At 41.6% G+C, this 25,340-nt stretch overlaps 1 protein-coding gene across 2 annotated transcripts in view; it reads left to right on the top strand.

The window, feature by feature from the left end:
- The window catches only part of VPS4B (vacuolar protein sorting 4 homolog B), a 36,395-nt gene extending 17,539 nt beyond the window's left edge, over positions 1-18,856 (top strand). Inside the window, exons 6-11 of one of the 2 annotated variants that reach the window (XM_038390835.2) lie at positions 151-307; positions 2,258-2,406; positions 2,593-2,674; positions 5,222-5,441; positions 12,602-12,742; positions 17,280-18,856. In XM_038390835.2, the coding sequence (XP_038246763.1) occupies positions 151-307; positions 2,258-2,406; positions 2,593-2,674; positions 5,222-5,441; positions 12,602-12,742; positions 17,280-17,381 (851 nt within the window). In that variant the 3' untranslated portion in view covers positions 17,382-18,856. Of the gene's footprint in view, positions 1-150; positions 308-2,257; positions 2,407-2,592; positions 2,675-5,221; positions 5,442-5,637; positions 5,870-12,601; positions 12,743-17,279 lie in introns of those variants that run through there. The other variant, XM_043508414.1, reaches the window with a different exon arrangement.
- The last annotated feature ends 6,484 nt before the right edge of the window (positions 18,857-25,340 follow it).

Here is a 25,340-nt window from a genome sequence, read left to right on the forward strand (position 1 = left end):
TCAACTGAAAAAATGAATAAATATATAAACAATTTCACAAGCTTGGATGAGGTTTCATTTTTCTACCAAGTTCTATACCAACCTGATCCTTGTATCAGAATTCTTCAGGCAAGTCCTTTTTTCTTTTCTTTTAAAATATAACTCTCATAGGAAAGAGAACACCTTGGAGAGGAATTCTTCTTTTTGGGCCACCAGGAACAGGAAAATCTTTCTTGGCAAAAGCTGTGGCAACAGAAGCCAACAACTCTACATTCTTCTCAGTATCCTCCTCTGACCTTGTCTCAAAATGGTTAGGAGAGAGTGAAAAGTAAGTAGCTCAGCTGAATTTTTTTTATACTAAATGGTTTTATTTGGTTCTGAAACACTGCAATCTACTGTCAGCTGAGGTTCAAGAATGTAATCGCCACTATTTTTTCTTTTTGCAAACTTTTTGCAAACTTCATGAAGCTTTCAAAAGTAGGTAAAATTTGAGGTAGTTTGTATACTAGAGCAGGCCCAAAACTCAGAATTTCAGGTTTTTGAAAAATTTTAGTGTTTTTGAAATTTTCCATGAATGGGGAATTCAGAAAAATATTGCTTAGGAAATGTCAAAACATGGTGTTTTTGTAACGAAATATTTTCCCAGAGATCACTGGCAGATCCTGAGTGAACAGACTTCATTCTTGTCCAGTTCGCTCTGGAGCTGTTGGGGATTAAGGGATTGGCAGCTCCTGGGCAGCCTGCCATGTGGGCTGCCTGACTTCACAGCCTGGGGAGCCAGATGCCCTGAAAGTCTTCCAGGCTCTTGGCTCAGCGGCAGGGAGCCTGGTAGCCTTGAGAGCACTGGCTCGAAGCATGGTTTTCAGAGCTTCCAGGCTCCATGCTGCAGGGCTGAGCCCTAACTAGAGCCAGGGATCCCCAGGTTTGGGAAGCCCACATGATGGGGCTGCAGACTTGAACCCAGGTTCTTGCCAGTCATTTGATGAAAGTTTTGTAAAAACCCAAATTTTTCCTGAAACATCTCAGGTTCACAAACCAGCACTTTTTCTTGGAAAATTTCTGGCAGGCTATATTGTGTATGTCTCATTTAAAATAAACCAAAAAAGGACAGGAAACTTAGTTTCTTCCCAACATCAACCTTGACTCTCCCTTCTACAGCTGTGCATGAAAAGAGTGTCTTCACTTTATGTGGTCCTTGGTGTGGACCCTTTAGTATGAGGATCATTTTTCTCCCTCCTGTCTTGTAGCAAATTGGGAGATTTATTAAAAGTGAACTTCAAAGGAAAAAAATGGTAAATATTGGCTAACTATTTATTTTTGCTTTTTTAAGGTGTGCAAACAGTCTGAAGGGCTTCCTGGGGAAAATCTCTTTAAATTTTTTTTTTTTAAGACCAAGAAATGTAGGTCTTGCCCATTTTGTTTTTCCAGGAAGAATTCATAGATGATAGAAGAACTTGCAAGCTTATCACACCAAAAATTCTGAGAAAGTTAAATCTGAGAGGAAAAGTCACTGTCATTTACTGTTAAAAATGCACAAATTTTAGACATTTTAAATATTCCTGTAATTCATATCAGTTGAGTCAGGGTTACTGGTGACGATGGAAAAGCAGGAAAGATGTAAAGATATAATTGGAGGAATTAGAGAACATAATTTTTTCACTTGTAAATGGAACAAATTTGAGAGACAGACCTGATATCGGACACCATTTTTAGCCACTTTTCAGAGCTTTACCTGACACTTCTCTGTTTTAAATTATTGGCATCAATTTTTATATTGATCAGATTTTTTTCCTAAACAAATAAATATGAAAATGTGTAAGATCTCAGGCATATCAACCCTTCTGGCTACTTCCTTCACCTTAAGAGAACTAAACAGATACAGTATTTACAGAAGTCATTATTCAGTATTACTTTTTCAAAGTTTCTTGAGTTGGTTATATTACATTAAATATGTAACAGAACAACAAGTCTGTTTCTTTCTTTTTTGCCCAGCTTGTAAAGGACCGAAAGCAAACATGAACAGATCTTTCACTAGCTAGAGCATGACTGAAGCACCATACTTTATAGTCCTCATTTCCCTCCAGCATTGCCAGATGACTTTGATTAGAGGGAAGCACCAATTACAGAGCTAAAGAAATTTTCCTCTTGAGGATCCTCAACTGCTTACTTAAAATCATGATTATGAACCTTGATTTCTTATCCTGTGGTAAGCTTGATATGATGCAGTACAATAATATTGACTTGCTGTAGTCTCATGGAAGATCATTTTTTTTTCTAGATTAGTGAAAAACTTATTCCAGCTTGCCAGAGAAAACAAACCTTCTATTATCTTCATTGATGAGATAGACTCTCTGTGTGGATCAAGAAATGAGAATGAAAGTGAGGCTGCTAGACGAATTAAAACAGAATTCCTAGTTCAGATGCAAGGTAAGATTAATGGCATTAAGGAACAGTTAATTAAAGCAATTAATATCAAATTTGGCTTGTTTGACACACAGTTTAGGTAAGATTACTGAAGATAATTTGTAGTTTTTCAAGATGAGCCTTTCAAGATGTTTTAAAATACTTTAAAAAAACTGTTTACATTATTAAATATTACCTGTTCTGGTGTAGGGGTTGGTGTAGACAATGAAGGAATCTTGGTTTTGGGAGCTACAAACATACCCTGGGTTCTGGATTCTGCTATCAGGAGAAGGTAATTTATAACAAAACGTGTATTGTCCAGTAAAATATGCAACTTCAGGCTATACAGCACAAAGTGTTAATTTTTTTCAATTCACTAGTGATTAGGTGGTGGCTTAATCTGTGAATGTTCGGAAATACTATCCTGCTTTAACTACCTTGTATAGATCTTCAGGTCTCCCATACACTGGAAAACTCCAATTCTTTTATAGTAGATCCTGAATGTGTGGGGAGGGGGTCCTGTGGTCACCTTAAATAATACTAGTCAGACCAATCTTTGGTTGCATGCAATATGTGCTGGTGCCATGTAGGTCTCTGCCCCTTTATCTCTCTCTTCTCACATACACAAGTTCTGAGTTTACCTCAGTTGAAAACACCTACTTTGTCTAGTCCTGAGGTTTTCTTGAGCAGAGAATAGCAATTATGCTGAAGTGCATTCAAAAGAGAGAAGCTAATTTTCTGGTCTTTGTAAGTATGGTAAAGGGCCAGTGCATGGACTTGTTGCACCACATACCCCCTAGCTCAGTGGTTTTCAAACTGCGAGTCACGACCCAGTACTGGGTCACAGAATGTAAGGCACTGGGTCACAGTGGCTCTAGTCAGCACCGCCAACCGGACTGTTAAAAGTCCTGTTTCTGTGCTGCCCAGCTAATCCCTACCTGTTCTGACACTGCGCTGCGCCCTGGAAGTGGCCAGCAGCAGGTCCAGCTCCTAGGCCCCAGGGGTGGGCCAAGGGGCGCTGCACACAGCCTCTGCCCCAAGCACTGGCTCTGCTGGGGGGGGAGAGGAAGAGAGTCCGGTGGCTACGGGAGAGAGCCACACAGAGCTGGACCTGCGACTGGCTGCTTTGGGGAGGTGCAGTGTGGTCTGCAACACCAGGACAGGCAGGAAGCCTGCCTTAGCACCCCCATTGCGCTGCTAACCGGGAGCTGCCCAAGGTAACCCTGCACTCCAATCCCCTGCCCCAAACTCTGAGCCCCTCCAAATCCAGAGCCCCCTCCTGTACCCCAAACCCCTCATCCCCAGCCCCATACTAGAGCCTGCACCCTCAGCCCAGAGTCCTGATCCTGTCCTGCACCCTGCCCCAGCCATGAGTCCCCCTCCCACCCAGAGCCCCATCCTGCACCCCAAACCCCTCATCCCTGGCCCCCCCAGCAGCCCTTACCCCCACACTCCAACTCTCTGCCCCAGCTCCTGCACCCATAACCCCTCATCCCCAGATCAGTTGGGTCGTGGGCATCAACAATTTTCTTCAACTGGGTTGCCAGAAAAAAAGTTTGAAAACCACTGCTCTAGCTAATATTTTGTGGCAACTTTTCCAGCATTGAAAAATGACACTACATTGTGCTTTACATGCATGCATTTTAGGGAAATAATCCCAGCAGTCCAAGAACAATAGTCACTGTACTTGTCAGGGAGAACTGCAGTTCTAAAAGCCTCCTAGGAAGGCTTGATTAAGGTACCAAAATTTGTAGCAGAGTCTCACTGAACATGCCCTGAAGTTACATTTCAGTTGATGAACTTTATTAAAATAGATTTGTAAACTTAAGAGATGTTATTAATAGTTGTTCAGCCATACTTTGGTTAATTGAGCAAAAAAGCTGTTTTGACACTCCACACCTCAAAAATATTGAAGGGATTTTTGTCCCTTGAGCTCCTTCTAGAAACAAAATCTGTCTGCTGTGACTAAGGGTTTGTCTACATGGAGATTTAGTGTGCAACAAATCAGGGTGTGAATCTACAGCTCAGTAACTGGCAGTGTGGACCCTACTACCATGCATTATGGGCCCATCTACTGTACAGGCAAGGGATGTGATTCCCCTGCTTGTGTACACGTGCTCTCACTAGCTCTTACGAAGCTGTTGCTAATCTTAGCAGCAGCAAAAGCCCAGCCTAGAACTGTTGAGTACTCCACAGTTTCGGGGAGGGTACGTACGCTGCATGGCTAAGCTGTGCCTCCACTGCCACTACCCATGCTACCATGGCTACGCTGCTGTTTATAGTCAGGCTAGCTTGATAAGAGCTAGTGCAACTATGGGTATCTGAGCAGGGGAGTCGCATCTGTGCTCTGTAGCTGGAGCCTAAGAGTTGCATAGTATGCTTTGATGTACTGCTGTTTCAAACATAAAGCACACTGTGGAACTTCTACTGCATGGTAGCAGGGTCCATGTGACCAGTTAGTGTGTGGCAAACTAGTGCACTATAGAGTCACCCCCCTGCTTGCCGTGCACTAAATCTCTATGTAGACATGCTGCAAGCATGGGATAATTTCAAACCCATGGGAAGATTTCTCGGTCATGAAAAGGAAGAAGCGGGGTTATAATATTCTGAATGTAATTTTAATTAGTGATTGCTACTATGGATATTACAGTATTTTTTTAGCAGACTTATAAAATAGTGCTAATATTCCACACTCTCACTTCATGCGCGCGCGCGCACTCTTAAAGCTATAATGCTCAGATTTCTTCCTTATTCCTTCTGGTTCTGTTAGACCATTTGCATAAACTGCTTTCCATCGAGTACCTGCAAGAGTCAGTGTTCATGGCTTTTTTTAATTAAGGTTTGAGAAGCGTATTTATATTCCTTTGCCTGAGGACCACGGTAGGACTGCTATGTTTAAGCTTCACCTTGGGAGTACCCCGAACAGGCTGATAGAATCAGACTATCGAGAGCTTGGAAAGAGAACTGATGGCTATTCTGGTGCTGACATAAGCATCATTGTTCGCGATGCATTGATGCAGCCTGTTAGGAAAGTGCAATCAGCCACTCACTTTAAAAAAGTAAGTATGTTTAAAAAAAAAAAAGTTGTGGAATTTCCAACTCTTAGTTTGTAGAGTTCAAATCTCCTTTTATTTTGAAATTTCTGGCAATTGAGCTTTTAACTTCTGATTAATTAGTATTACTTGTATGTGAATTTTCATGTTTTTAATCTACGAAAAGAATGAACATGCTAGGACAAAGAGCTTTTTCTCTTAGCTCTGTTTCAGAGAACTGGTCTGAGCATGGCACAGGAATCCAGGAGTCTGTAACTTGTATTCCTGACTGACAAATTTCCTCTGACTGCTGCTTAAAGGGACACCACCAACTTTGAAATCATCCACTTAAAACTACGTTAAAAGTAGCTAACTTCAGGTGTTAACATCTTCCCTGAGCTCCAGGAGAATTGGCAAAGGCTTTTATATTTGCACTTTTCTGTTGTATTTCTTTTCCCTGGGTCCAACTTCTGGCCAGATCCCTGCTCGCCAGCCACCTGCCCACCAGAGGTGAGTGGGAGGGTCCAGTGGCCAATGATGGGGTGGGTGTGCAAGGCTGGTGGCTGGACAAAGCCGCAGGGTGCAAAGCCAGCCGCTCTCCCTGCTGGTCTGTCAGCGCAGCCGCCGCCCCCTGCCCTTCCCCCCCCACCCCCCCGTGTGCCGGCTTGCTGACAGCAGGGCCCTGCCTCCCATCCTGTTTCTGGCTGGCACTGGCTGTGTGCTGCGGTGGCTGGTGAGTGGGGGCAGGTGCTGGCCAGTTACGTGTCGCCTCTGCTGACCACCCATCGGACCTTTATATGCTCCCCCTCTTGCTGTCCTCTCCCTCTTTTTCCCTTTCACCCCCACCTCAGCCCCACTGCTCCTCCATATCCCCACAGTGGGGCATGTCCCGCCCCCAGCGCTGTGCGGAAACCCACTGGTGCTCAGCTTACCAACAGCCTGGCCAGCAGGCTCCTTCCTTCCCCCCACTGCCTCTGGCTGGGCTGGCACTCCAGGAAAGCCCAAGATCCTCTGACCTAGGGCGCTGGCCAGGAGGAGCCAAGCCCTGCAAGTGCCAAAGCCCTGCACAGTGCTGGCACAGGGAAGCCTCTCCATCCCTCGGCTAACTCTGGAGTGGTGGGGGGAAGTGATTTCCTGTTTGCGCCCCGACCCTGTAGGTTCCACAGCAGCTCCCCGGGCAGGGGCTTAGCACCCTCTTCACCTGCCCTGGGTTCTGCCCACAAGGAGTGTGGGGCTGCTATGTCCCCTAGGCACCCTCCCCTGGTGAGCCACCTCTCTGGCTAGGTTGGCTGAAGGCCCTGCAGTCAAGTTCCCTGGGCCCAGGTGCACAATGCATCCTTAGGGCTTAACCCCTTCCTGCCTGCACTATAGCCAGTGGACAGGAGGCAGCTGGGTTATGTCAGTTGCCTGCAGCAGCCTAGAAGTGTTAGCTGCCTTTCGACACTATGCGGGCAGGAAGGGAAAAGCTGCTTCCAGCCACAGGGGAGGGGGATAGAAGAGATGAGCTCTACAAGGACACGGACCAACTCATCCCTTCCCCACATCCTCCTCCCCTGTGGCTGGAAGCAGCTCCCGTCCCTTCCCTCCTACGCAGTGCAAAAAGCTGTTGCTGGCCACATGCTGGCAGAAATCTCGTGAGGGGGGCATGTGACCCTGTGTGTGCCCCCAAATGTTGCCTCAGAAGACACAGTACCGGGTGCCAGGAGAGGCAGGTCCGTCCTGGGGGATAGCTAGGCATGGAGGTGTGGAGAGCGCTGGGCAGGGAGGGTCGGTTTGGTCTCTCACACCCACACACATCCATGTGAGAGAGAGATACGGAAGTGTGTGTGTCACCTCTCCCCATGTGAACCCTAAATCCTTAAAGATAAAGGTAAATAAAAAAGAATCCAGATATGCAGTATTTCCTTTTAACAAGGGCTCTGTTAACTTGATGTTAGTTTGAATGTTTTTACTGCATAGTTCTGATTGATTGCTGTTGAACTCGGTTTAATATGAGAAATTTTACCAGGTGTCCCATATTGAGCATAGGGAAATATGGTCAGCCTAGAGGGTAGTGTCTTCTGTTCAAATTAGAAAAACTTTTTTATTAGATGGAAATGAATTCACACACGGTGAGTTTTCTTAGTAGAGCCTAAATTAAACTGAATGGCTACAATTATTTTTGGTTGAAGCTAGGGTTCTCATCTGTATCACCTTTAAAGTAACACATTCAGCCTCACAACACCTATGGCAAGGAGGGAGAGATTCCTATTTTTATAGATGAAGAAATTGAAACACTGTTATTAAGGCTCTATGTACAGTACAAAAATTGTATTGAAAATATAGTTGTCCTTCACCTAATTAGAACACAGCTGAAATTTGTAAGATGCATTGGCCTCACATGATTTTAGACTCATTTATGTGACCCATTGCAATATATTAGGTCCGGCCATACTAAACATTTTAATTATGCTGTAACTAGGTAACAGTGGATTGTGTATTGTAAAAAGGCCCCAAATTATTTTCCCAGGGTCACAAAGGAAGTGTAAGGCAGAGATGGATATAGACCCCCTGGTCTCCACTCCCATTCCTTCTCTAATAAAGACCACTCTTCATCCGTGACCTCGTATTTGTTCATGCCTAACAGTGACCATTATAGTAGCCTTAAACCCTGAATAGAACCACATTTAGTTCTTTCAGGAATGGTAGCAGCTAAGTGGTCAATAGTACCAAAGGCTGCTAACAAATCTGATAATGAGCAAGAGAACATATTTAGATTCCATCACCATGAATAGACTGCTAACCTAAGGGATCAACAGCTTTTTTTTTTTTTAATGTGATACACCCTGACTGATGTACAACAGATTTAACTGGAAATTCTTTAGTCTGATGGTGGATAAACATTGATATTTTAAAAATAAATTACATAAGTACATTATCTTTTTAAAATAAAACTATTTTAAATATGAAATTATGATGACCTATGTTAAGGACTAAACTGTCACTCTAATCTATTTAATTTTTTTTATATAATTAAGCGGGACATGCTGGAGTCTTAAAGTAAAACCGGTGAAAGTTACTGGTTGAGCACCTGGAATCAGAATTTGTTAGTTTCAAATGCAAAACAAGTTTTAATTGTTTTTCCCATGTATCCAGCACAATTAAGGTAGCTTTATTTAACTAGTAAAAAAAAAAATTAAATACGGAGTTTATTTTTAATTGAAATCCAACTTTTCTAAATATAGCTTGACACAATAAAAATCTAATAAATGAGAAATGCATTAGTCACCATTTTCTAACATAATAAAAAGGTACAAAATTAAGACTCTGAATAAATGTAAGTAAAGCTATATAGTTCCTTCAGTAACCATGTAAGTATATCCTGGTTAGCAAAGAAAGAAAATGTAGTGTAAATACTCCATTTAGTTGTAAAACAACATGTAACTTCTCCTTAAGAAAATAAAAAGTACAAATGCAAAACAACACTTCTAACATTATTTAAATCAAGGTTTCCTGCTTTCTGATTTAAATCATAATTAGAATTGGTGATTTAAATTATCGATCTACCCTGCTTTATCCCAGTGTTCTCCATACCCTTCCCTATCCAAATGTTTTACCAGTGTGCTGGAGTGCTGCTTCAGGAAAAGCTTAGCCTATTGGCTCTGTCGTGCATTCTGGGATACAGTTACCTTAATCATGGGTGTCAAAAGCTTAGTCTTATTAATTATTTGTATTATATTAGCTCAGTGTGATTTCTGATCAAGGCTTATAGGTTCTAAGTACTGTACCAATACAGAGTAAGCCATTCCTTGCTCTGAAGAATGTACAGTCTATTTAGATGTATAGACAGACTACCAAACAAAATATTCAATATGTCAAAAGTATAAGACTCATTAGTTACATTCCCCCCAAATCCCTGTTCTTTAAAAAGCAGTTGGCATGTATTCTGAATTATTGAGGATGTATAATACAACAAATGACAATGTAAAATAGCATTGTCAGCACTAGTTACACTACTTAAAAATGTGAGGCACCTAGTAAGTTAACTCTGGTCATATATATTTTGGATATATGACTGTGGAAATGATGTATAAACTAGGGCTGTAAAGCGATTAGAAAAATTAATCCGGATTAATAATGTGATTGATCACACTGTTAAGCAATAATAGAATACCATTTATTTAAATATTTTTGGGTGTTTTCTATATTTTCAAATATTGGTTTGTTATAACAATACAAAGTGTACATTGCTCACTTAATACTTATTTTTATTACAAATATTTGCATTGTAAAAAGCAAAAGAAATAGTATTTTTCAGTCCACCTAATACAAGTACTGTAGTGCAATCTCTTTATCATGAAAATTGAACTTTAAAAGGTAGAATTATGTACAAAAAAATAACTGCGTTCAAAAATAAAACAATGTAAAACTTTAGAGCCTACAAGTCCACTCAGTCCTATTTCTTGTTCAGCCAATTACTCAGACAAACAAGGAGATAATGCTGCCCACTTCTTGTTCACAATGTCACCTGAAACTGAGAGCCGGTGATCTCATTGCACCGTTGTAGCCAGCGTTGCAAAATATTTACATGCCAGATGCACTAAACATTCATGTCCTTTCATGCTTCAACCACCATTCCAGAGGACATGCATCTATGCTGATGACAGGTACTGCTCGATAACAATCCAAAGTAGTGCAAACGGACAAATGTTCATTTTCATTATCTGAGTCGGATGCCATCAGCAGAAGGCTGATTTTCTTCTTTTGGGGGTTTGGGTTCAGTAGTTTCCGCAGCAGAGCATTGCTCTTTTAAGACTTCTGAAAGCATGCTCCATAGTTGTCCCTCTCAGATTTTGGAAGGCACTTCAGATTCTTAAACCTTGAGTGCTGTAGCTATCTAAATCTCACATTAGTAGCTTCTTTGCATTTTGTCAAATCTGCAGAAAAAGCATTGTTAAAATGAACGTGTGCTGAGTCATCATCAAGACTCCTATAACAAGAAATACGTGACCGAATGTAGGTAAAATAGAGCCGGAGACGTACAATTCTCCCCCAACGAGTTCAGTCACAAATTTAATTAACGCTTTTTTTTTTTTTTAAATGAGTGTCTTCAGCATGGAAGCATGTCCTCTGGAATTGTGGCCGAAGCATACAAATGTTGAGCATGTCTGGCACGTAAATACCTTGCAGTGCCGGCACAAAAGTGCCATACGAACGCCTGTTCTCACTTTCTGGTGACATTGGAAATAAGAAGTGGGCAGCATTATCTCCCATAAATGTAAACAAACTTGTTTGTCTTCACGATTGGCTGAATGAGAACTAGGACTGAGTGGACTTGTAGGCACCCAAGTTTTACATTGTTTTTGAGTACAGTTATGTAACAACAAAAAAATCTACATTTATAAGTTGCATTTTCAAGATAAAGAGATTGCACTCTAGTACTTGTATGAGGTAAATTGAAAAATACTGTGTCATTTTTACAGTGCACATACTTGTAATCAAAAATAATATAAAGTGAGCAGCGTACACTTTGTATTCTGGGTTTGTAATTGAAATATTTGAAAATGTAGAAAAACATCCAAAATAGTTAATAAATGTCAATTGGTATTCTATTTAACAGTGCAATTAAAACGGCAATTAATTTTTTTGAGTTAATCAGGTGAGTTAACTGCGAGTAATCCATAGCTAGGTTCCCTGTAAGCTGTGCAGCTGGCTATTTAGGGCCATGCAGGTCACCCCGCCCCTACAAAGGTGCCAGGGAGAGGAGCCCTTCCCCAGGCCCACCGGAACTGCTGCGGTTGGGGAAAGACACCCCTCCCCTGGCCCAGTCTGGGCCTGCCAGAGCTGCCGTGGCTGGGGAGAGGTGCCCTTTCCCCTGGATCTGCTGGGGAGAGGAGCCCTTCCTCCAGCCCAGCCCCACTGGAGCTGCTGCAGGGGGAAGAGGCACCCCTCCACCCACCCCAGTTGCTGCTGTGGAGAGAGAGCTGGGGGGAATTCTTTCTCTCTCCCTGCTGTAGCCCAAGGGCAGGGCAGCCTGCACCTCAAACCCTCATCCCCCACCCCACCCCAGAGCCCTCTCCTCCCTGCACACCAACCCTCTGCTCCAACCCTGAGCCCCTCATTCCCAGCCTCACCCCAGAGCCCACATCCCTAGCCAGAGCCTACACACCAACCCTCTTCCTGAGCCCTTTCCCACACTCCGAACCTCTTGGCCCCACCCCGCCACATGAATTTTTTTTATGTGCACCAATATGGAGGTGATATGTCACAGATCACCTCCACATTGGTGCACATAACAAAATTCATTCCACACATGGGTGGGAAAAATTAGAGGGAACACTGATCAACAGCCCTAGTATAAACATGACTTTTCTCCCCCATTAGATGGCCCCACTTTCCATCTCAAGTTCTGTAATGCAGGAGCTGGAAAGCGGCTCAGAAGACTCTGTGGAGCAGTAGCTGAATGTTTAGAAGGGACCTCTGCGGATTTCCCATCTGCTGCACTCTAGGATGACTGTCCAGATGTTATGGGAAGGCTGATAGTGCTGGGTGATCTGCCCCTCCTATTACCAGAAAGTGGGAAGGGAGTTAGCTGTAACCCTTGGCGCTCTCAGCATTTCCCTAATCCAGTTTATAGATTTGTATAGTTGCTTCTGAGAAGCGCTTCAAGCAACTTTTGGCACTGAGTGTCATCTACAAGAACTTAGACCTTACCCAACCCCAAAAGAAGCGACAGACAAGATTTCCCTGAAGTGACCTTTATGTTCAGCTGTTGCTGCCACCACCCTCATGGTCAAAAAAGATCTGACTTCTGTTTCACAGGACTTCAGCAAGAAAGTGGAGCCTACTAGTGGGAGGGAAGTCAGACTAAAAAGAGGGCACTCTTTTCAAATAAGGCCAAAATTTATTTCAATTGTCAAGAACCTCGTATGCTTCAACTGTAGTTAGGTTTTATGTTTTCAAAAAGTGTTAAAATTTACTAACGGGTGGTTTACCAATAGTGAACCTTTTGGAAGGTGCGAATAAAATAATTTCCCCTTCTCCCACTCCTTGCACAGTAAATAGTTAAAAATTCTCTCAACGTCAATTACTTTCTGTAGCAAATAATGTATTGACTGGCATTTGGGGTTTTTTTTAGCTTCTGTCTGTGGTCTATAAGTTTTTCTAGAATGCTTCACTTGTATGATTTTTTTTAATTTTATTTCCAGGTCAAAGCACCATCACTGTCTAATCCAAATATTTTGGTAGAAGATATGCTTACTCCGTGCTCCCCAGGTGATCCTAATGCCATTGAAATGACCTGGATGGATGTCCCAGGGGATAAACTGTTGGAGCCTGTTGTTTCCATGGTCAGAATTTTGGTTTTTATTACGAAATGTGTTCCTTCATGCTTCATAGAACTTTATGATCTTAAAGCAAAGTTTTCCACACGTGGGTGCTTAAAGCTAGGCACCTAAATTAGTGGCCTGGTTTCGGAAGGGCTGAGCATACCCATCAGCATTCAGTTAATCTCAGCATGCCATTTTAATTGAGTCTGGTACAGTTTGTTCGACAGTGCTGAGCTCTTTTTGTTATACAGAGCCAACTCTCCCCTTGACTTACAGCTTCCCTGTATTCATCCTCCCCATCTGCTGACATGCAGCTAGAACCTTTCTGTTGTCAGCTGTTGTTTGTCTGGTAGCCTACCAGGTGGCTCCTCCACTGTTCATCCCTGCTTTTCAGTGGTCCCAAACACCCCTCAGGTTCCTCTCCTCTGTTGTCACTGATTTTTCCATCACTGTCATCCCTGAATCTCATGATTGTATTGCTTTATTGAGAGAATATAGTCAATTGTTGTACTGTAGGCTGATGTTTACAGATCGAAAATAATGCTGAAAACTCCCATTATCAAATACAATTTTGTGACAAGTGATTATATATGTGTATAATGGTAGTTGCAGTGTATTTCGCACAAAGGGGTGCGAGAACCCCCTCCCTACCCCCCCATTCCTTTACTCGTCTCTTTAAAAATTATTTTTAGTCTGGAACATAGAATATATTCTATCATGTGTAGAGAAACAACAATTCTCTCCTGTTTATAAAAAAAAAAAATCATAATCTTTGGCTCACTCAATTTCAGTTCAATCAATATAGCGAAATCTGTTACATGACACTTATTGGTGCCATGTTTTTCCAAGAATTGCAAGACCAGATCTATACAAAATAGTGGATATAGGTACATTTGGCTGGAGGGAGAGTTGAGGAGAGATTTGAGCTGCCACTATACATGTTGTATCTAGTCAAGTAGTGACTGAAAGAGTTTATCAGATCATCACTGCTCATGAAATTTAAAAGTACTAGCTGGGGTATCTTAGCTACAACGTTTACTCAGAGTAAAAGTAGTCTGCATTGGGAAACTTTTAATTAGTAGTAGATTTATCTCAGACTAAATAGGATTTAGCCCAAGGTACTTGTTGTCTACTGGGCAGAAAGCCACCTCAGGTTCTTTTGATTACCTATTTGCTTTATTTTTTTTCTATTTTTGAGACAATCATGCATTATAAGCTGTCAGTTGAATGACACAGACACCTTTGACATGGCATCTCTGGCATGACTAGGGAGTTCTGAAAGCAGTAGCCAGTCGTAGCAGGAGTCTATTTGTTGCACTTACAGAGAACATTATATGGCTCTGGGTGTGTGCATTTGACCCTGTTCTCTTAGTATAGAGCAGGGATCGGCAACCTTTGGCACACGGCCCACCAGGGAAATCCACTGGCGGGCCGGGACGGTTTGTTTACCTGCAGCATCCGCAGGTTCAGCCGATTGCAGCTCCCACTGGCCGCGGTTTGCCGTTCCAGGCCAATGGGGGCTGCGGGAAGTGGCGTGGGCCAAGGGATGTGCTGGCCGCTACTTCCCGCAGCCCCCATTGGCCTGGAACGGCAAACCGCGGCCAGTGGGAGCTGCAATCGGCTGAACCTGCGGATGCTGCAGGTAAACAAACCGGCCCGGCCCGCCAGTGGATTTCCCTGATGGGCCGTGTGCTAAAGGTTGCCGATCCCTGCTCTATACTAAGAGAACAGGGTCAAATGTACACACCCAGAGCCATATGATGTTCTCTGTAAGTGCAGCAAATAGACTCCTGCTACGACTGGCTACTGCTTTCAGAACTCCCTAGTCATGCCAGAGATGCCATGTCAAAGGTATCTGTGTCATTCAACTGACAGCTTATAATGCATGATTGCTTTATTTTTTTTTCTATTTTTGAGACAAATAGGTAATCAAAAGAACCTGAGGTGGCTTTCTGCCCAGTAGACAAAAAGTACCTTGGGCTAAATCCTATTTAGTCTGAGATAAATCTACTACTAATTAAAAGTGGTGCCGATCCCTGGTATAGAACATTTAAAAACAAACTATTTTTCACCATGGATGTCTGACTTCTTGCATTTTACTGTCTGCATCAGAACTTCTATGTGAAACTGACCAGTCTGATTTTGCCATCCATTCTAATACAATTCTTTAGTGTTAAAAGCTTCTATAGTTGGAGTTAACTTTTTTTTTTATCAACTAGCTCTTTACTTAGGTTTCGGTGCTTCTCCATCTCCTTTCTCAAAAACAAAACCTAAAAATTAACACTAGCCGTATTGTTTCTGTGCACCTTTAATGGATATTTGCATAAGTTAGTCATACACAGATGTGTGTGCACACCCAATTTTGCAAGTCTAGCCCTGCATCTCGATCTGATGGCCTAACAGGATTTCTGTCTACCTTTTGGGCACTATGTAGAGTTGGTGTGACACTTTGTAGACTACCCAGACTGGTAAAGGATTCTGTTTCCACCTGCCCTGGTACTTGGGGGCCTCTGTACTGTGCAGCTATGGTTCAGATCCCTGACATCAGTAGCCAGCCCACAAGCATAAGGTGTCACCCTGGCTCTCACTAGCCTACTTGCTCTTTTGCAAGGTGACACCAACAACCCTTCTAGTCCTGCGTCTCCCCACATATGTCCTCCCAGGCACTTGGACTTTTCCCCTGTGGTTCGTTGCCCCCAAAGGTGTGAAACCAACCCCCCCAGATCTCAGTTCACTGTGGCCTACACATGCCACAGTTTGCCCAACAGAGACCTGTTTAGGACAAAAATGAAAAAAATTTTATTGAATAGAAAATCCACAGTTCAAAGACAAAATAATAAGGCAAAGCAAACATCTGACTCACACAGAAAATAAACCTGAAGACATAACCTCAGGCTTTATACTTCTATATCAGATACATTCCCTTTTCTACTACAAGTTACCTTTTGCCTTAATACAGTTTCCCAGCTATATGAGCGATCCAGCATTCACAGACAACCTCGTGCGTTGAGACTTGTCCCCCAGCTTCTGAATTAAAAAAACCCTCAGCTCAGTTCCAAGCCTGCCTTAAAAAGGGTTTTCCTTTTCTTTGTGTTTTTGTTCTCTCAGTCCATGATGATTCATGGTTAATTACAGTTGTAAAATTTCCTCCTGATTTGATGTTGGGGAGCCACTGTGCTCTTTTCAACCTCGAGTTGTTTCAGAGACTTTCCATTAACTGTAATGGCCCACCCTTGTCCTTTCCTGGTACTTGAAGGCCTAGTTACTTGAAGTCTGAAGCAGGGGTCATGTAAACAACTGTTTTGGGAGGTGCCCCTCCATGCCTGAGTGCTCACCACCCTACTGTAAAGTATGGCTGAAGTTGCCGCACGGTTTCCTATATATACAAATACATGAATTTGTGTATGTATCTCATAATGATTGAGTTTAGCACACAAGATAAAGACCTTACTTGATATACTTTTATAGTACAGTAACATTTGTATGCAATCAGTTGATTTAACTGCTTATTTTGGGGGTTCAAACCTTTTGTTCTCCCCTTGGGGTTTCTGGACCCAGATTGTTACAGATAGTATTGTTGAACGTATTTAAGGAACCCAAGTTCTTCACTGGCAGCAATCCTATGTTTGTGTCTTTCAGTGTTAGAAATCAGCTCGTTCTTAATCAGATCAGGCATTAATGCCTTTTAAAGAGTAGTCAGTTAATTTTGTGATCATTGTCTGCAAAATAGTCCTGTTAACATTTCATGTGTTTGGCAGTGTTTTTCAAATAATATGGTTTGTAATGTACCTACTCCAATCAGTACTACCTAGGATTGAAACTACAATTTTTTGTACTGAATATTAGTAAGTGCCTTTTTATCTCCAGGCTTCTGGTTTCATAGAAAAACTTTTGCCCCTGTTTTAGCCTATGAAAATCCAGTGTGTCATAGTGGTGGTTGGCTGAATTGAAATGACACAGATATTAGCCTCTTGAGATTTGTAAAAACTGTTTTTGGTAATTGAAGAGGGTTTGCCTATCAGTAATGAATAGCTAAATTTTGCTAGATATCGGTTATAAAATATTTGTTTCATATACCAACTCAACATCTATTGTATTGTACCATGGCATGTACTTGAACACCTGATTTTTCCTCCCTTATATAAATTATTGTAGTTAAACTTATGATAGTGAGCAACAGTTGACAGACCTACGGTATGAAGTTGTTCCCTTTTACTAAGCAATTATGTACCAAATTGTGTGCTGGTTACCGGAGCAGGTTAAACCTAAAAGTTTTACTGACCAAGGTTTCACTGTTAGAAATATCACTGATGTACCTCTGTCTTTATTCATGGACCACATATTTTATATTATGGAAAGTATGCATGTAAATGTTTTTGGCTCATTTATACTTTTGTATGACTTGTTACTTCAGTGTTTCATGGCTGTCCCAGTTGAAGATTTTTTCCAGTGTGCATATTAGCACGATTATTGGATGTGATATTGTTGCTAATGTTGTGTTTATGAAAATACTTCTGTAGTTCTTAATATAATCTGTACTATTTTCTTTTTCTGACAGAGTGATATGCTAAGGTCACTAGCTAGCACAAAACCAACAGTAAATGAACAGGATCTGGAAAAATTAAAGAAGTTTACAGAAGACTTTGGTCAGGAAGGCTAAACCAAAGACAGTTGTGGAATACTCAACCTTTATGTTTTCTCTTTCATAGGTATTTTTGCCTCCTTATTGATGGCATTTCAAATAATTGCCAATGAAAAAAAATCACTTCCTTCTTACTTTGCACATGGAATAGAAGATATCTTTGCAAAGACCCTTTGAGCTTTTGTATTGTATTGTTTTCCTCAAATGTCTATTAAATGTCTACTGAGAGGTAATACTAAGAGTATAATTTTAGGATCATATGGAAAAGCAAAAGTGATGTGGTAAATTGTATTTAAATATTAGAAATCTCTTAAAAGATTAGTTAAGTTTTACTAACCTTTAAATTTTAGGTAATATCTGGTAGGCCTGGCTACAAATTATTGATAGTCCCATTGGGCCCAACAATGAATGACCTATTTTGGTATGGAAGAGAACGTGTGTAACTGTCGTGTTCTGAATGTCAGTCAATTAGCCTGCACGTTAATTGTTTTATTTTCAGTTAAAGATCTCAAAATTTGCTAATAAATCGGATATTGCAGATGTACATGTCCTGTAAAATAGGTAAGCAAAGAACACTGTGATGGGGGCAAATATTTTGAACTTATGTAATGGCCAGTACTTACGATAAATACAGATATTGAACTGGTACTTGGCTCTTTTTCTGGTATGCTGTGTTTAATTATTGCCTTAAACAGCAAACTTTTGTTTGTTTGTTTTTTAATTCTACTAGCTGATAGACATCTGTCACTGTGCAATCGAGCAAAGACTCACTAAATTTAAGAATCTTGGAAGAAAGTTCTTCGCTGACTTTTTTTTTTTTTTAATCCAGATTTACTTTCAGCGGGAGTTTTGACCAAACATACAGAATGTTTTAGCATACTTGCATAAGATTACATAATTGAAGGCAGGATATAACCAGTCTTTGAATGTTGTAAGGGAGGTACTTCTGGAACTAACTTGTAATCATATTTTCAGAACCTGGGAAATGTAGGGAAGAAGTAGTAAAAGGCTACAACTTTGAGATGATGGGCTAAATTGTCCTAAGTACCTCTTTTTAATACAGTGCATAGCACGTATCAGTTTAATGCTTAAAGATTTTGACAATACCTCTCTAAACAAAATACAATAGTAGTATCACGTTACTTCCAGTGACTTTTTCTAAAGGAGTATGGATTCTAAGATGTGCCTGAATGTAACTTACAACACTATATAGTGTCAGCATTGAGTTTGTGCCTTGTAAGTTTGCACTGTAGATATGAAAGATCATTGAGGTATTTAGAATACAGTACATTCCATTACTGTAAAATTCTATCCCTGCATATGCTTTGTTTAACTTGCATTAAAGAAATTTGCACATTTCGTAGATATATTATATGTCACTTTTTGATGGGTTTGGTTTTCTTTTATGTACATATTTTGTGTACTGTATAAATCATAGGACTGGTGAAATTTGCTGTACTTAAATGAAGTAAAATGTCATAGTACAACAACTATATTCAGTTTATTCCTTCAGTATTTTCAAGGGAGCCTTAGACAAACTTTCTACTGCAGTTCATGGGTACAGTTTGCACTATTACACAGAAGCAATCTTAAGATATTTCTTATAATTCACATAGTACTGAAACTTCATTTCCTTTTCAATAGTCTTTCACTGTCTGTATTGTATACACCCAAATTCCTTTTTACATCATTCACATCAATGAAATAGTTGTTCCTTTGTCTCACATTGCAGTCTGTGTGCATAATTCTAAATATTTACAACCCTGACAAAATTCAAACTAGAGGTGTTAGCATAATCTTGTGATTCTCAGAAGTGCAGACACCTGTGTTAAGTATATTGTGAGTTACCATCAATTCACCTTTCTGTAATCTCTTAAGCGTGTACTGCTGGACATATTTTAAATGTGAATCAATAACTTTGTTTAGTTGTGGCAAGTGTTCTGTGTTCAATACTTTTGCTATAGCATTATCAACTTGCATTTCTTATTTGTAATGAGATCTACAGATCCATGCCATTAGGTATTGTGCTCTAGGCAGCCTTGGAGGCAGGCCAAACTTGTCACTCGGAGGCAGGGAAAGTGTGGCTCCATCTCTGAGAAACTGCCAAATTTCATCTGTTTCTCCAGCTGCAGGCAGGCAGACCGGTTCCCCCCCAACCCATTTTAAAGAAAAAGGGAGAAAATGGCTTAATCTCCATATCTGTTGTAAGAAAAATCCCCTGTGCCTGGCACAGATGACAGCAACACTCCTGGTACTAGCAAGCGATTGATCCCTCCTTTCCCTCCCCCCCTTCCCAGTGTTCGGGGAGATAGGTTGAAGCACAGTATCAAGGGGCCAGGGAAGCTTCTTGCCCAGCCTCTGGAGCTCTTGCCCATAGCCATGTCTGTTGACCACAGAGCAGCTGCCCAATCCCTCCCTCTGCATTGCTTCAGGGGCAGGGAGCTACTACTCTAGAGGGATCTAGAGAAAGAGCAAAGAGAGCAGGCCAACCTCTTTCTCCATTACACAGCAGGCCACTGCAGTGGCTCAGCTTGGTGTCCTTGGGGTGGTGTCAACCTAGCTCCAGGCCACATCCAGGGATTTCCTTTACACAAAGCTTGGGACCCTCGGAAGCCCCCAGCTGCAACCTTTCTAGCATAAAATCCTTTCTCAGGGCAAGAGTGCTACTTGAAAGAGTAACCACAAGGTCCCTATCCCCCTCCCTCCAGGGAACCATCTGTCTGAAATGTTTCTCCTGAGAAGGAGGAGGAACCAAGATGAGGCATTTAAATGAGGTTTCACAGATGTTCAGACCCCCACTAGTTACCCCAACAAAGCACCAAATAAAGCCCCAGTCCCATTCATCTTCTGAAGAGTCTGATTCAGGGGACTCTTCTAAGGCAGAAGGTCAAATCTGTTTCCCTCTAACTGCATAAATCTGCAAGAAGTGGCAGGACAGATAATGTTTAGCAGTTGGTTTTTCCTGTTCACCTTCATGGCATGTAACAGGGCAGATAATCCTTAATGTACCCTGTGAGTGTGCCACACCTAAAGACTGGGAAAGCAGTGGGCTTTTGTCCTCAGATGCTGCAGCAGGTTGCCATGTGTTAATGGGCTGTCATTCCTAGCTCTCACTGTGGGTCACTTGGCCCTAATGTCCTGGTTATTGCTCTTAGGTTCTGTTGCAGGTTGCCATGATTCATTACCACCTCCTCCCACAGCAGATAACTATGGAGCAATAAGAGGGACATCAGTCCAGACATGGAAGAACTGGCAGGCACTAATGGACCTCTTTGCCTGCCACTTCTTTCTTCTATCCCATTCTATAAGGCCAGAAGGTTTCTCAGTTTGCACCAACCAAAATTCATCCAGGTGGCTCCACTGAAGATAAACGCACCTTTTTCCCTACTGGTCAAAGACTGGGAAAAAAAATTTTTACCTGAAAAAGTGGCCGCCTCTCTATACAGGACCTTCAGAGGCAGCCAACTCCAGGCAGACATAAGCTCAGCCCCCTCCTTTAAGCATGAAAACTGTTGAGGGCATCAAGCCAACAAGAATAAGTAAATAAGAGAGAATTGTCATTTGACACCCTAAGTGCCCCCACATGCTTTCACAAGCAATGCTAAGGTGGGCGGACAGTGTTGCAAGTGTGGTCTTGCTCAGCCTAAGAGCTTCTGCCTGAGGAGGAATCGGGGCATGCAGACAGCCATTCTAGATCTCCTGTGAATGGGAGTAACTGAACCTGTCCCACCTCTTCAGCAGAAAAAGGCCTTGCTGTATATTATTCCTAGTCTCCTCCCTTCCCTCCTTGCTAAAAGTCAAGGCTACAAAGCACTTCTTGACATCAAGTAAATGAACAGATACCTTGAAAAGAAAAATCAAAATTCAAGACGGAAACTTTAAAATCCATACTAGCTGCCATCGATGAAAGGGACTGCAGGACGGTGGTAGATGTGAATGATGCCAATCTCATACACCAAATCGACATCCGATGAATGCATCCGATGAAGTGAGCTGTAGCTCACGAAAGCTTATGCTCAAATAAATGTTAGTCTCTAAGGTGCCACAAGTACTCCTTTTCTTTTTGTGAATACAGACTAACATGCCTGCTACTCTGAAACCAAATTGACAGTCTCCCAGATGCTTCCTAAACTTTGATTTTGCAGCAAAACATTACCAATACAGGTCCTTGCCCTTTGGTTTAGTAACAGCAGGGCGGCCAGAGAGCAGCAGCAGCAGCTGCTGGCCAGGAGCCCAGCTCTGAAGGCAGAGTCGCCGCCGCCAGCAGCAATGCAGAAGTAAGGATGGCATGATATGGTATTGCCACCCTTACTTCTGTTGCCGGCCAAGCTAGGCCCTTAGTTAGCAGCCGCCACTATCTGGCCGCCCAGTTCTAAAGGCTGCGGCACAGCAGTAAGGGTGGCATGGTATGGTATTGCCACCCTTTCTTCTGCGCTACTGCTGGTGGGGCGCTGCTTTCAGAGCTGGGTGCCCACTAACAGCCATTGCTCTCCATCTGCCCAAATCTGAAGGCAGCAGTGCCGAAGTAAGGGTAGCCATAGTGTGACCCCATAAAATAACCTTGTGACCCTCCCCTCCTGCAACTCCCTTTTGGGTCAGGCCCCTCAGTTTGACAAACACTGGTCTCCCCCATGAAATCTGTCTCGTATAGGGTAAAAGCACACAAAAGACCAGATTTCACAGATTTTGTCTGTGATGGGTTTTTCATTGCTGTGAATTTGGTAGGGCCCTACAGAGCCTGTCATGCATCAAAATCCAGACAGTCTGAGCCTAGCTGCCTGGTTCTTGAACAGAGTCTCTTAAGCAAAGAGATCATTCAGAGAGTTAATATCCACAATTTTAGCTTCCCAGAAATAAATAATCTAAGCATATTCAAGGGCCTGATCAAGTTTTAATGATTGGTACCAGGACAAGGGTTTCACCTTCCATCTCCAGTCCCCATGTGAATTGGTACCACTGATTTGCAGATTTCTTCAAAATGGACTCAGACTTGGCAGTTCAGACTCTCAAAGATCAAGTTGCTGCTTTGTCTAGCATCTTTAGTGCAGTAGACAAGTAGTGAATTTAGTCTTATCCAGATGTCCAGCGTTTTTCTTAGGAGAGAAGCATTGCTTCTACATTCTCCTGACATGTATGAAGTTCCTTTTATGAGCCTTAGTTCTTAGTGCCATTACAGGCCTTCCTGTTGAACCATTAATGAAGACTTTCTTTACTTGCTCAACATTGTTTTTTTTTTTTAAATGACAATCATGTCTGTTCACAGGGTGTTTGAGTTAGGAGCTCTTTTCTTGGAACTTCAGTACTGTTCCCTAAGGCTAATGTGGTACTCAGAACCAACCCTCTATTGATCCTAAAAAAATAACTCCAAGCTCCAGAGAGCACAGGAAATTTGTTTTTCATCCTTCTGTCCAGCTCCATCAAACTCCAGAGACAGGTTTCAGAGTAGCAGCTGTGTTAGTCTGTATTCGCAAAAAGAAAAGGAGTACTTGTGGCACCTTAGAGACTAACATTTATTTGAGCATAAGCTTTCGTGAGCTACAGCTCACTTCATCGGATACATCCGATGAAGTGAGCTGTAGCTCACGAAAGCTTATGCTCAAATAAATTTGTTAGTCTATAAGGTGCCACAAGTACTCCTTTTCTTTTTGCGAAACTCCAGAGAGAAATTGTGAGAAATTGTGGCATGTTTTGGATGGCTGCAATGCACTCAAAATAGATAATTAACACAGATCACAAGAACAAATGCTTTGTTTGTGCTTTATTATCCAGCATCAAAGGGAAACAAGGTTTTGAAATCCTCCATTTCCAGATAGCTGAGATATTGTATCTCAAAAGTATACAAATCAAAAAGCATAACTCCATCTTCCAATATCAGAGCTTACTCCTTCAGAGTCATGGCAGCTTCATAGAATCATAGCAGTGTAAGACTGGAAGGGACCTCAAGTGGTCATCTAGTCCAGCCCCCTGACCTAAGGCAGGATAATGTAAAAGTAGACCATTCCTGACAGGTGTCTAACCTATTCTTAAAAGCCTCCAGTGGTGGGGATTCCTCAACCTCCATTAACAGACTTTAAGTACCCTAATAGCTAGGAAGTTTTTCATAATATCTAACTTAAATCTGCCTTGCTGCAGATTAAGCCCATTACTTCTTGTTCTACCTTGAGTGGACAATGGAGAACAATTGATCATTGTCTTCATAACATCCCTTAACATACTTGAGGACTATCAGATACCCCTTAGTTGTCTTTTCTCATTAAACATGACCAGTTTTTTAACCTTTCCTCATAGGTGAGGTTTTCTAAACTTCTTATTGTTTTGGTTGCTCTTCTCTTGACTCCCTCCAGTTTGTCCACATCTTTAACTGTGGTGCACAGAATTGGACACAGTACTCCAGCTGAGGTCTCACCAGTTACCTCCCATCTTTTATACAACACTTCAGTGAATACACCCTAGAATATTAGGCTTTTTTGCAACTGCATCATGTTGTCTCATATTCAGTTTGTGATCCACTACAACTCCCAGATGCTTTTCAGCAATACTACCTCCTCGCAAGTTATTCTCCCTTTTGTAGTTGTGCTTCTGATTTTTCCCTTCCTAGGTGTAGTGCTTTGCATTGTTTCTATTGAATTTCATTTTATTGATTTCAGACCTATTCTCTAGTTGGTCAAGGTCATTTTCAATTCTAATCCTGTCCTCCAAAGTGCTTGCAAACCTCTCCCAGGTTGGTGTCATTGTATATTTTATAAGCATACTCTCCACTCCATTATCTAAGTCATTAATGAAAACATTGAATAGTATTGGACACATGACTGATCCCTGCAGGATCCCACTAGATATGCCCTCCCAGTTTGACAGTGGGCCGTTAATAACTACTCTTTGAGTGTGGTCTTTCGATCAGTTGTGCACCTACCTTATAATAATTTATTCTAAACCACATTTCCCTAGTTTGAAGGATCACATACCTCCTATAAGAAAAAAAATCTTCAGAGCAGCCACCTCTGGTCACCTGTTCATGTCATCTTCAAACTTCTAAAAGCTGGACATCCAGTCATAGTCTGATGCTGCCTTCATTAGACAGGTGCCCCTTGCTGTAGTGTCCCACTAACTATTAGGAAAGGGTTATCCCCTTTCACATATACATAACAGCATATAGTTCCCCTTTAAGTGGACACAGCTATAAAAATCCCAATGGCATGGATCTGTAGACCTTACGATGAATAAAAATACAATGTATCTGTGTCTTATCTGAAATTTTTCTTTTTTTGGAGTAATGAGGTTCACAGACCCAACACACCCTGAATGGGCTGTTAACTGGAAAAAGATATTGAATTATTAATTGGCACTCAAAATTTTAATTGAATTCCTTGCTCTGCAGAAGGATTGTTTTATGTAGTCAGTGCTTAAATTTCCTTACTGATATAGTGTGCTTAATTTTTCATAATCTACGGAAGTGTCTCAACTGGCAGTTTCTCCATGGTGGAGCCACACCTCCCCGCCTCTGATAGACAGGTTTGATCTGCCTCCAGGGCTGCTTGGAGCAGAGTACACAATGTCATAGATCTGTGGACCTCATTACTCCAAGATAGGAAAATGTATTTGAAAATTTTCTATTTTCTGTTGTAAGAGAAATTCTGGATACTCAACCTCAGGTGAAAAACAAAACCAAAAAAACATTGTTTGTTGTCATTTTAAGCCATTTCTAGAATGGATTTTTTAAAAAAATATATTGCTGATGATAAACAATGTTTAAAAAAATCCATCTACAAAGATTTTTTTGGTTATGCAGCCTTTTCTTGGAAAACTTAGAGAAAACAAACATAAAATCCCCATAAACTTCAAAATTAAGCTGATTCTAAAATCTGCCTGCTGTTGACTACACCAGTGGGGAATAGAAATAAACAAAACCCACCATCATATCATATATATAATTTTATGCAGAACTCCTAAATATTCTTGAATTGCAAGATAAAAACTTGT

This window comes from Dermochelys coriacea, chromosome 2, assembly GCF_009764565.3.
Source record: "Dermochelys coriacea isolate rDerCor1 chromosome 2, rDerCor1.pri.v4, whole genome shotgun sequence".
In the NCBI taxonomy this organism is placed as follows: Eukaryota; Metazoa; Chordata; order Testudines; family Dermochelyidae; genus Dermochelys; species Dermochelys coriacea.